Below are 12,582 nucleotides of genomic sequence, written 5' to 3'. Positions count from 1 at the left end.
CCTCATCCCATTTCCGGGCACTCGTGCAGGTGGAGTGTCAACAGTCTGAGGCCGCCCGTGCCTGTGTGCGGGTGCTAGCTCAGGTGACCGCTCCTGCCCGCTTTAACCGGCGAATCGAGGTGTGGCCTCACCCTGCGACGTGAACTTGGTTGCGGGGGAGCATCCCAGGGAGTGAGATTTCACTTTAGGCCTGCCTGCTTTTTAATAGCACTCTGGGTCCAGCCGGACTTCTCAAGAGGGTTTTGAGCCTTTCCAGGGCTGGACAGTACTCAGCCAAGACAAAATGTCCTGTTACTCTAATCACCGAACCCCCTGTCTGGCCCTGATCGGTGGACTTCTCCTGTGATTGCTGGGGACAGCTTGGCCCTGTGACTCAGGGCATTTCCCTCCTCCTGAGCCCCCATGCAAGGGTCCTAGCTGGAAGCCAGTGCGAGTTTGAGTTTCCTAAGCATTCTTAAGAAAACCCAGGCCAGGGCATTAGGGTGGGGAGTGCAGTGGCCTTTTTGCTTCCTCTTAAAAAACCACCCTTTCAAGTTGTTCGGCCTCCTCTGCACCCACTTAGATAAAATGCCTCACTAATATGATCAAGTGCTCGCAACAGTATGTGTTCTTTTTTTAAGTACTTTATGTTGTTATGAGCTGGCTTATGGGCGCCTCCCCAGCTTTCGCTCCCCCCCACCCCCACCCCCCCACACCAAGTTTGGGAACTTGGTACAAAGAAGTGGTTTTGTGCTTGTCCAAAGCGGGGGAGAGAGAAGAGCAGGGCAGAGTGGAGCCAGGCCACCGCCCGGCCTGCTCTGCACCAGGGCCCCGTGCTCCTTACTAGGTTGTGAGCCCCGCCTGGTCCCGGAAGGGCTCCTCCTAGCAGAGACTGTGTTTTGCCCCATGGCTTCCCTTCTCACCTCCCGTACCGTCCCGAGGACACTTTCTTTGCTGAACTGGAATTTCCTCTGCGAGCGGCTTCTGTGGGGAAGAGCTGTGTACGTGCCCGGTTATTGTGTTCTCAACACAGGAAACCTTGGTCAGGTGGCAGCTTCGTGGGTGTGGGCCGCCTGCTGGTCAGCTGGCCTGGCAGGCGGGCCAGCGCTTGCTGCCGGCCATGACTTCCAGCGGGTGGAGAAAGGGGCTCGGCCGCCCCTGAGAGGATCGCCGTGTGCTTGGAGAGGCGGGGGCTCTACGCGAATCCTTCCAACACGGCTCCCCCCCAGGTCCTCTGTTGTTCGCCGTGGGAGATGCTTCTTCACGCTGACCCAGGGGCACACGTGTATCAGTTTAATCTTTTGGTGAAACAGGGCAAGTGGGATGAGAGCAGCCTCCATTCACCACCCTTGGCTAATTGCACCCATTAACTGAATCCTGTATTGCAGGGACAATGGACACTACATATTCCCTTTTCCTCACCACTCAGGCGAGGAGAGGCCTGGAAATCAAATAATATGTGAGAAAGCGAACGCAATACCAATTATTGCAAAAAGGCCACTAGGAAAAGTCGTGTAAATACAAGTCAACGAACAGAGAACAAAACAATTCGTATGCTTAAAAAAAAAAAAATTGCAAGGAAACCCATAATTACTTTAGGAGTTATGGTAATAAATTATTTATTAATGTAAATTATTTCACAGGCAGAGAACATAGAGAAACTTGAGCAGAAGGATCATGCATTATGTATAAAAGGGAATTGTAAAAATATGATAGCAGCCCTTACTTGTGCCACTCTGGTTCAGGTTTGTCAGCATTTTAATTATAAGCCCTTACTTTCTGTGTTTAATTACTCGGCTGTTAAAGTCTACTCTGTACATGAAAGGGTTGTTCCCGGGGGCACTCTCCGTGTTAATTTCTACAGGGTAAACCAGTTGGCTGTGCTGAGCCGCGTGGGACTGGAAGATTCCACGTTGAGATTTGATAGCTTTTGGTCTTTTACCTCCACCACTGTTCGTTGCTGGAAGTGGAGTGGGGTTGCACCTCGGGTGCAAAAGCCGGCACTCGGAGGTGGGGCATTTTAGATTTCCTAGAACCGGCAGAGGACTGAGACGAAATGGACAACGGTAATGGCACCTGAGTGGCTCAGGCCCGTTTCTGGTCTCTGCCGCTGCTTCTGTCTCTCTCAGAGGTAGCCATTTGGAATCCGATCATTGGACCAGAGCCTCCCATAAGAAACAGACGATCAACCAAAATCGGCTAGAGAGAGCTTCGTGTTCATTTTTAAAAGCACATCCATATATGACTATGCAGATGTGTGATTTTTCTGAAGTTTGCTTTCTCTTTGTTATTGGTTTTTATTTATCATCGGTACACGTGTGAGTTTTCACTCCCTCAAATAGCTTCAGGTTTGTCCGTGCAGAGTGCTCTGAATGGTTCCTCGCACCATTTATTGGTTTCAGACGGTGTTTCTGGAATAAAGTACAGACCGGAAGTGGGTGCAAAGTGTGGTTGGCACATGACAGCTGTTCACGGTGACCAGTGAGGAGGGAGCCTCCCCGGCTGCCTTCTCGCCCAGGCTGGCCTGCCTTGGGGCGGGGAGGGGGCCCACAGTGGTGCCAGAGGGCAGGGGAAGACAACTGCCAGGCTCACTGGGCACCACCCACCACGGTGCATTGCCAGGTAGGAGGGTGGTCAAGTTTGGGGCAGCCTGGCCCAACTGCAAGAGCACGGCCTGGGGATTGCAGACCCTGCCGTTGGCTCGCTGTGCGTCCGTGGTTGAGGCGTGATGCTCTTCTGAAGCTCCCTTTCTCCACCCGCAAGCCTGGGAATGCCGCGGTGCCTCATGGTTGAGTTGTGCTTGGGATGTATGCTTACGCGCTCTCTCCGCCTCAGCAAAGGTCCCAGGGGGATGTTAGTTAACAATCAATATGCAGTTTGTTGAGTTCTCTGAATAGTTCTCCCCTGTGTAATGGCTCTCAGCTTTGCCGGGCACATCAATTTAGAGATGAATCGCAAGCAGGTGCCCGTGTGCCATGCTGTTTATGTACCCACAACCAGGATGGGGATCTAAAGGAGATGATGGTTAAAAGTGACCTTTCTGTCCCTTCACAGTTTTTGTTGCCATTGGGAATCCTGGCTCCGTGCATATTTCTGAATGCCCCTGGAAGCCAGGGGTGGGGCTGGAGGTCTGGGTCAGAGCTGAATGGGCCATCACAGGGCCTCAGTGCTCCCTGCCCCATACAGACGGGTGCTCAGTCTGGTATGGTTTTTACCCCTCTGCACTGTCTTGTTTGGGGATCCCACCAAGCCTCTTTTTGTAAGAGCAGAGGCTTCCCAGAAGCTGCGGTGGCCGCCATGGGCCGTCCTACCCAGCTGGGGAGGGCAGGGCCCTGGTCGCCACTCTGAAGGTTACCAGCTGCCTCGCTTCTCCTAGAGCCCCTCAGGCCAGCCTTCTTGCTTCCCTTGATGGAGCTGCTGGAGTGTTCTCTCCAGCTGTCCTAATCCCTGTCCTCATGCCTTGGCCGAGGAGCTTGGTGTCCTGTGTCAGTGTGCCTGAACCCAAGATACAGCTGACATTTTATGATTCATCGCACTCAAGAGGGCACATCCAGAGGATGGGGCCCAGTCAGGCAAAGCCCAAGAACGTTTTCTTCCTGACACAGCCTTGAATTAAATCTGTCTCCATCCTGATGACACGGAGAAAGAGGCACTCCAGTTGGCAGGGGGCTCTAGAAGTTCGTTTGAAAATCAGCGACCCCATTGTGGGACCGTGCACGTCTCATTGGGGCATGTCTTCCCCCTGTGTTCTTTTTGTGGGACGGACTTAGTAACGCTGTCTTCAGAAGGACACCTCTCCAGTTTCCCATTGAAAGGGTTGGTGAGAACTTCTACCCCGAAATCAAGGGTAGAGTCCTTGCAGCCCCGAGGCTAAGTTAGCACAACCCAACCCACAGGGCTGGGGAGACAGCACATCGTCAGCACAAGCAGATAGGTGTGAAATCCAAGAATGAGTCAGCCAGTCTTGATCTGGCTGGAGGCCTGTTACCCAGGCCTGGGAGGCTACAAGAATCTTATATCTTGGGTCTCTGCTTCAGGTGCTTAACCTTTTCTAGAAACCACATTCTGCTGTGGTTATGTCACCATAAGGCAGCCTATAAAACACAGCACACAGATACCCAGGGCCGTAAATCTCCTCTATCTCTTGAACCTAAGAAGGCCATAGGCCCCTAAGAATCTGGGCCCTTGAGAATTTTCCTTCAAGTTCAAGGGTAGAAATGGAAACAAGAACATTTGAAGTCAAATGCTATTTGTGTTCCTCCGAGTGTTTTCTTTCTTTGAGCTCTAGATCTGCGTACCCAGCAGCCTTCTGCCCTCCTTAGTCTGGGCGTGGTTGGACTGGGGCCTTGTGAGTGGGGCTGGGGGACCTGGGGTTTTGTTCCCATGTGTGTGAGCATCGGCTGAGGTGGTGGTAGTCTTCCAGAAACTTCAGGCTCGGACATCAAGCCTCGGCTCTGAAAGACCCCGTGGAGGTCGCAGTGAGAGAACCGGATGGTTTGTATGCTTTTGTGTAAGTTTGTGTGGTTTGTCCTCCCGTCTCGAGGTAGAGCCTGGTGTGCGTTTACCTTACACACACACACACTCCCCTGTGAGTCATCCCCAACTTGTGAAGATGGCTCACCAGGGCACAGAGGAGCTTTAGATGCTGCTGAAGGTTGACGTAATGAGGACTGCATAGAGCGTATGTGGCTGGTGCCTTTGTGCTGTGCCCACATCCACCAGAGGCCTGGCGTCAGCGTGTCCCAGGGAGAAGGTGAGCGGCCTCAGACTCTTCCCCTGGTTTCCCAGGCCTCTTCCAGCGGCTCTCCATCTCCATCCAGGGCCTGCTGTGCAACTTGGGGCCCCCACCCCCTCCTGCGGGAAAGGGCCCTCTAAGTACTTGAAGGGTAAAAGTTTTCCTTGTCTGTAGTTCGACTTCCTGTCTGAAAACAAACAGCAGAACACCAACTTTTAATGGTGTTCTGAATTCAGATTTGTAGAGGCTGGACTGGTCAACCCTCTAGAAGCTTCCTGGGTGTGGCTGCCACTCTGACAAAGGTGTTTGAGAACCCAGGTCCCCGAGTAGCCTGTAGGAGCAGTTCTCAGCAATTTTGCCACAAAATAACCTGAGGAACTTATTTAAAATTTTTTTTTAATGTTTACTTATTTTTGAGAGAGAGAGACAGAGACAGACAGAGCGAGCAGGGAATGGGCCGAGAGAGAGGGAGACACAGAATCCGAAGCGGCTCCAGGCTCTGAGCTGTCAGCACAGAGCCCGACGCGGGGCTCGAACCCACCAACCGTGAGATCATGACCTGAGCCGAAGCCGGACGTAGAGGAGCTTACTTAAATGCAGACTCCTCCCCTCTAGAGATTGTTTCCTGAGAAAGGGACTGGGCCTAGGAATTGCACTGTAACACCCCAAGGGATGCTCCTGCAGGGGGTCCCAAGCCACACGGAGGAAATCCTGCCATAGAGCCTACAGGTTGCCACTCCGGCACTCCCAACAGTGCTTGGTGCCCAGTTGCCGGAGAGCTGAGCCTCAGCGGTAGGAGCAGAGCCCGCAGTGCCCTCGCGGGCCTTGTTCCAAGCAACTGTTTGGTTCTGAAAATAGCTCTGCGAGGGCATCACTGTCTGTCACTCTCATTTTACACATGAGGAAACTGAGGCCCTGAGAGATTAAGTAACTCTGCAGAGCTGAGACTCAAACCCGTGTCCATACCCGTCCCACCCTCCCAAGTGACCCCTGCTCAGTGGACTCCCCAGGTCCGTGGCCCTGGTCGCTTTTGAAAGAGTTACAGTTGTTTGTGCAGAGTCATATTGAATGGAGGGGCGGGGGCATCCGGTGTCCTCTCCTCAGAGCCCTCCTGAGGTCCTTTTTGTACAGTGTGACGTCAGGGCCAGAAGCTCAGGGCGGTTTGCCATTAAAAAGTGGCTTCTATTCCTGTTTCTTTTGTCTGATGACCTGACCCAGCAAATCGCTTTATGTTCCTTGAGTGAAGGGGGAAAACACAAAGGCTAAACATAGCCTCCATTGTCTTTACTTTTCTTATGTTATACTTCTTCAAGTGATAAAAATAGTAACCGTTAAAATACTATCTGTCCCGGGGCGCCTGGGTGGCTCAGTCGGTTAAGCGTCCGACTTCGGCTCAGGTCATGATCTCACGGTCCGTGGGTTCGAGCCCCATGTCGGGCTCTGTGCTGACAGCTCAGAGGCTGGAGCCTGTTTCAGATTCTGTGTCTCCCTCTCTCTCTGACCCTCCCCTGTTCATGCTCTGTCTCTCTCTGTCTCAAAAATAAATAAATATGAAAAAAAAATTTTTTTTAAATACTATCTGTCCCTCAGACAGACCAGGTGGCCCCCTGGCTGCTGTTGAGGCACAGAAGCAGTGCTCCACGTTGGGCAGTGCGTGGTGTTTCCAGAGAATCCCAGACATCGTAGCGCTAACCAGACTCCTGGCCGCTTCCCATGCAGCTATCCGCGGCCTCGGTAAAGTGGGAAGTTGAACTCGGAGCCCAGCCTGTGCCTCCCTGACCAAGGATAAAAGACCACTGAGGCCAAGTGAACCCCCACAGCCGGCTCTGCCGCTTTCCGGCACACTGTCCGTTCCTTCCTGCACCCGCCGCCACCGGCTGAGGTCTGCGGTGTGCCGGGCTCCGTGCCGGGCCCTGGGCGGCCATGCTGGGTCTGTGCTTGACAGCCTGTGGCTCAGTGGAAGCAGGCACGTAAACAGATAATTAGGGTTCAGTCAACGTCTGGGCCGGAAGATTGAAAGTCAGACGGAGCTGTGGGCGCCTAGTGGCTAATACGGAGAAGGCATATCTACAGAGAAGGTGATGTGGAGTTGGCTCTTCTGGACTAGAAAGAGCCCCTTGCTGGAAGGATGAAGGCAGGAGGAGAAGAGTCCAGGCCTTTGCAAAGGCGCAAGGGCGTGAAAGAGCTGATGTTTGGGAGGGGGGGAAACTGTAGATTCATTGCAGACACATCGTGCTCACGTTTGACCCGTGGACCCAGTTAAGAACCGAGCCTTAATCATTTCAACGAGGAAATCTTACCGTTAGGGTCACAGAAGGTTACTCTTGAAACGGAGCGGAGTGGTTCCCCCAGGCAAACAGGAGCACGCTAGCGCTAGCCATCCGACCCGGTCCCCGCCGGGGATTCGAGAGGGACCCTGAACGCAGTTGGGGCACCTACCTCCTCTCACAGAAGTTCCCTGTGCCCATTCCTGAGGCTGCTTCACTAAACTCCCGCTTTATTAAGGGTAGCTGGTACGTAAGAACTACTCTCTGGGCTGTGTCCACAAACGAGGGGGAGGGTGCTTTACGGGCTCTTTCAGGGGTCCTTGAAGATGGTTTCGACTGTGCCTGCTTCTTGTCTGATGTCACAGGAAGTTCAGGGTGTCTAGAGCAGGGTGAACTGGGGAGACGGGATCGGGATGCCAGTCTAAAACGTTCGCCTTCTTTCTGCAAGGCCATGCATGGGCAACTGCCTGGGGTCAGACCATGCTAGGCATGGGCCCCGAGAAGTTCTCTGGAGGCAGTGAGGAGGTGAGCCTGGAATGGGGAGGCCCGTGCATCCTGTCAGGATGCACCAAGATCACGAGGTGGCCATGGGGGAGGAATGGTGCTGTCAGATGAGAGGGACCGAATGTTCTGCTTAATTGACTCCCAAGTCCCCTTACTTCTCATGACTTCCCTGGAGATGGGAAAGTTCCAGCGCAGTGAAATTAAAATGGAATAGAAAGTAGTTTCCTCTGAGAATGGGATCAATTCTTTTTAATTTCACGGGTTTCCCAAGGCCTCGAACAGAGGCAGTCTGTGTTGAGCCTTGGGTTCCTTAAGCAGGGCTACTGTGGCTCCATGTTGGGGCCCCCGCTGCTCTGTGGCTGGGCTCCCTGGGTCCTTCCTCAGTTGGTCGCATTCCTGACCCACCTGATGCCTCCGGGCCCTGTCTCCAAAGAGAAGTTGGTGGCCAGTGTTATCGTAAGAGAACTCCCTAAAAGACCGAAGGACCAAACCCAGAGGAGGCTGGGATCATAGGCCCTGGCCGTGACCCCGGGCCCGCACCAGTGGGCTTGGTGGCCACATCCCCCACACTTTTGGCAATAGATTTGTCCTTATAGAGAATGTAGCTATCTCTCATTCGACTGTGAACATTTTGGTTTATTTTCTCTTAATCTTCACAGATAACATACATATTTGACAAAATAGGAATCCTGCTATATCCATATGGTTTTTCTGCCCTGTTGTTTTCAGGTTTGGAATTACATCATTAGCATTCTCTGAAACGGTCCTGTTTTCATGCTCTGTCTTCCTCCCTGGTTTATGTCACCAGCCCCGCCTGGAGGGCGTTTCAGTTGTGGCTCCCGTTCCGCTGTCACTCGTGTCACTTTGCAGAACATCATGACACGCAAATCTTCACTTGGTTCTGAGGGTAACTCTTCTTTTTGCAAAGCAGATAACAGATAATTTTCCTTTATTATTAGTTTACTGATCTTTCAACTGCTAACAAATGTCAAATCGAAACTGGTTTAAAAGAATAGTGGCTGCTCCAGGGACAGTGGGCAGTGAAGACTTATTTCGAACAACATAAATGCTACTTGCACAAAGGCGATTGATTCATGGTGATAATTTGTCAAATTTAGTGAACGGGCCATGTATGGAGACTTGTGCACCGGGGCCCAGGAGGATACGGAGAGGGACGTGAATTGAACATTTGGTGACTGGCCTGGTTTGGTCCCAACTGGTCTGGGCTTCTGGAAAATCTCTCCCCCGCGTCTCCAGCTTCTGAGGCCCCCTTGTGGGAATGGCCTCTGGCCGGTTCCTCCCACGTCCCCTGCACAGGGTCCCAACCCCTTAGACGTGTCTCATAACTGTGGCAGGGCACCCTAGATGAGAGTGTCACATTTAGCCCTAATTTGGCTTATCTTGGGCGCGTGAGCCTCCTTTTGGGCCTCACTGGTCAATTCCCTTTGAGCCTGTCCAGTAGCTACCGACACTCAGCCCAGGGTCTGTCCTTTGATGTCTGTCTGTGTCCTTTGAGAAGTGGCCTAAGTGGTGGGGATCTGGGCCTAGGGGTTGCACCCTGTGTGGTCCTTGCAGACTGGTGCACTCCTGTGGGTTTCGCCGTGGTTTTCTGAGTGGATGGTCCACCCTGTATGACTCCTAAACTCGTGGAGGGCAGGGCCGATGTCGGGCTCCCTGTGGTTCCTTCCCCTCAGCGCTGCAGTGTAGTGAAAAGAACAGGGCTCTGGGTTGGGCCAGGCTGCGGTCATTTGTGTGGCCCCGGGCCGCTCACTCAACTTCCTCCAGCCTCTGTCTCCCCACTTGGGCAGTGATGGTGCACAGGGAGCCTTGTGGGTTACAGCGGCCAGGGGGATATCTGCTCCCCCGTGGGAGTAACTGACTGCAGTGCTGTGAGAATCGGTGAGCATCGAACCCCTACCCGAATGTCATTTCCGGTTTTACGTCCGTCCTTCTACAGGCTGAACGACTCAAGCCGTAGTTTTCTGTATATTCCTGTGTGTACAGTTTATAAACGTGTGTCAAGAAAGCCAGAACCTTGCCAATATGTTGATCCCTGGAAGCACAACGTATTTCTTAACTCTGCTTTTGTGTTATGAACTTGAACACCAGAATTGTATCAGGTGTATTTGTGCCTGCCCTCCTAAAATTCTCAGCACAGTGCCTGATTCTATAGTAGAAAAACAACAAATAGGTCCTGAATATTTCACTAAAATAAAGGTTCAAGTGCAAAGTCAGCATTTCCTAGTTGGGGGTGGGGGTGGGGAGGTAGCTTCTTTATTCATGTGTTCAAGCAGAGGCCTGAATATGTAAGTTTCAATTGTACCCTTAAGTCTGTGCAGCCCAAGACATGCTCCTACAGATTTTGATGGTTTAAAACAAAAAAAAAATTTAACGTTTATTTATTTTTGAGAGACAGAGCATGAGTGGGGGAGGGGCTGAGAGAGCGAGAGACAGAGAGAGACAGAATCCGAAACAGGCGCCAGGCTCTGAGCTGTCACCACAGAGCCTGACGCGGGGCTGGAACTCGTGAACCGTGAGATCATGACCCGAGCTGAAGTCAGTGCTTAACCGACTGAGCCACCCAGGCGCCCCCAGATTTTAACGGCTTTAAGTGTCCTCGATGCCGTGAGAAATCAGGTGAACACAAGGAGAGTGCTCTATGATTGGCGGCTATTGGTGATGACATTGATGTTGAAGAGCATGGTGGTGGAGGCATAAATCAATTTCCAGTTTCTATCGTCAGCAAGTATTCTCGAGATGGAATTCAGATGAACTAACCTGGCAGTACCCACCCTCCAATTCGACCTTGACCCTCCCGCTTAGCAAAAGACTCCTCTTTGGTCTTCTGCCAGGGCATTGAGTCCCAGCCCCAGAGCAGCCAAGCACTGGGAGAGACCGTAACAAACATACTGCCCTGACGCTGCAGGCCAGGGGAGGGGTGGGGCAGGTCGATTTCCCATCTATAAAATGGGAAGGCGTTTGGGTGAAAACTGTTGTTTTGGACTTTCCTGGGAGGCAGTACGGACTTTTGGGAAGGAAGCTATACCAGGAGGCCGGCGGGCGGTGGGGAGTGTGTGGTACGTGCAGCCCAGGCTTGCTCTGCTCCTGATGCAAAACTCTGGGATTCCCGTCCCCTCTCCGAGCCTCAGTTTCTCGTCTACACAGTTAGAGCCTTCCTGGCTCTAGAATCCTGTTTAAGATGAACTCTTGGTGAGGAGGCAGAGGGCTGGCATGGAGGCCTTCTCAAATCCTGTTTTCTCTTTGTCATTTCTGAACCAGAAAATGACAGATGGCGAGACCTGGACAGGAAATGCCCTCTTCAGATCGAGCAGCCGAGCGCCAGCATCTGGGAGTGCCTGCCCGAGAAGTGTCAGGACGGCGCTCTGTGGCACCGGGAGGCAGCGACCGCCTGCGCGGTGACCAACCTGATCAAAGACCTCAGCCTCAGCGACCACAACGGGAACCCCTCAGCACCCCCCAGCAAACGCCAGTGCCGGTCACTGTCCTTCTCCGATGAAATGTCCAGCTGCCGGACATCGTGGAGGCCCTTGGGCTCCAAAGTCTGGACTCCGGTGGAGAAGAGACGCTGTTACAGCGGGGGCAGCGTCCAGCGCTATTCCAACGGCTTCAGCACCATGCAGAGAAGCTCTAGTTTCAGCCTCCCCTCCCGGGCCAATGCGCTCTCCTCGCCCTATGACCAGGCAGGGTTCCACCACCGCTTTGGAGGTCAGCCCTGCCAAGGGGCGCCGGGCTCGGCCACCTGTGGACAGGCAGGCGACATCTGGAGCCCTGACCCGACCCCCGTGGGAGGCGGCCGGCTCGACATGCAGCGGTCCTTCTCCTGCTCGCACGAGCAGTTTTCCTTTGCGGAGTACTGTCCACCCTCAGCCAACAGCACACCTGCCTCAACACCAGAGCTGGCCAGGCGCTCCAGCGGGCTGTCCCGAAGCCGCTCCCAGCCGTGCGTCCTTAACGACAAGAAGGTCGGCGTCAAGCGGCGGCGCCCAGAGGAGGTGCAGGAGCAGAGGCCTTCCCTAGACCTTGCTAAGATGGCACAGGTAAGAGCCCCGGCCACACGGGAGGCCCCGCGGGAGCACCCGGGTGCTCGTGGGCGCCTCTGCTGCTCCTGGCCCATCCCAGGCAGATGCGTGGGGCCCAGCAGTGGGTTCTTCCCCTGTTTTTTAAAATCCTCTTCGAAGAACGATGATACCAAGTTCGGTTTTTAATTTTAGTGTCTTTAAAATCAGAAAAGTCAGAAATGCTCTTTCCCTGTGAACACAGTGCTGGCGGTACAGGGGCAGGCAGATGGCGGGAGGCGAGGCGTTACGGGGGCAGGCCGTTGTCACCCGGCACTGGTGATCCCCTTCCGGCACCTCGCTGGAGCCTCTGTGCCTGAAACCCCGTCCCTGTAGCACAGGCCAGGACTCGTTGTCCCTCGGATTAGGCTGGTCCTGGGGTCAGGACTGTGGGTAATGGTTTTAGAGGGTGAGGGATTAAACTGTCAACAACGTGAGACCATCAAGACGCTGTGATTGCTGTCCTCTGTGCCACCTCCGTCCGCCTCGCCGTTCACCGTAGGCGAGGCCTCCGGCCACACGCGCCCGCCCGTGCACTTTATCCTCTGTGTCTTGGAGCCCTGCCTCGTGCTAACACTGATCGCGGGTGTTGATTCGAACGAGATGAACTTGGGAGTTAATATTCTGTCTTTAGGGCAGTCTCTGAGCCTGAGTGCCCCCTGCGTCTGGTTCTTCCCGAGGAGGCCTGAGGTTGTGAGTTTGACAGTGAGGCCCGGGGAAGGATGGGTGGGGGGTGGGATGCAGTCTGTGTCCTGTGTCTAGGAGGTCCTGCGCTGCGTGCCATGGATTCCCCTTCCTCTTGTGTTGTTGTGGAAGCATCGGTCGCCGCTGGGTGTGAGGGGACCCAGACCGGCTGGCCTCGCTCATGCAGCCCGTGGCCACTTCTGGGCAGGCAGCCTCGTGGCGGCTCCTCTTGGACCTGACGGCCTTCCTTCAGTGCCCAGGGCTGCTTTTTCAGCCGGACCTCCTTTTGCTTTAGAGTAAAAATGCCGCTTCTGTCGGTGGCATTTCCTTCTCTTCT

At 53.8% G+C, this 12,582-nt stretch overlaps 1 protein-coding gene across 1 annotated transcript in view; it reads left to right on the top strand.

Annotated features, from left to right (window-relative positions):
• The window catches only part of FAM53B (family with sequence similarity 53 member B), a 75,239-nt gene that overhangs the window by 9,755 nt on the left and 52,902 nt on the right, over nucleotides 1-12,582 (top strand). The window contains exon 3 of the mRNA XM_007079718.3: nucleotides 10,765-11,543. Within this exon, the coding sequence (XP_007079780.2) occupies nucleotides 10,765-11,543 (779 nt within the window). The remainder of the gene's footprint in view (nucleotides 1-10,764; nucleotides 11,544-12,582) is intronic.

The sequence above is a fragment of the Panthera tigris genome, chromosome D2 (genome assembly GCF_018350195.1).
Source record: "Panthera tigris isolate Pti1 chromosome D2, P.tigris_Pti1_mat1.1, whole genome shotgun sequence".
Classification (NCBI taxonomy): Eukaryota; Metazoa; Chordata; class Mammalia; order Carnivora; family Felidae; genus Panthera; species Panthera tigris.
The sequence above is the reverse complement of the archived record's forward strand: the minus strand, read 5'-3'. Positions and strand labels throughout refer to the sequence as shown.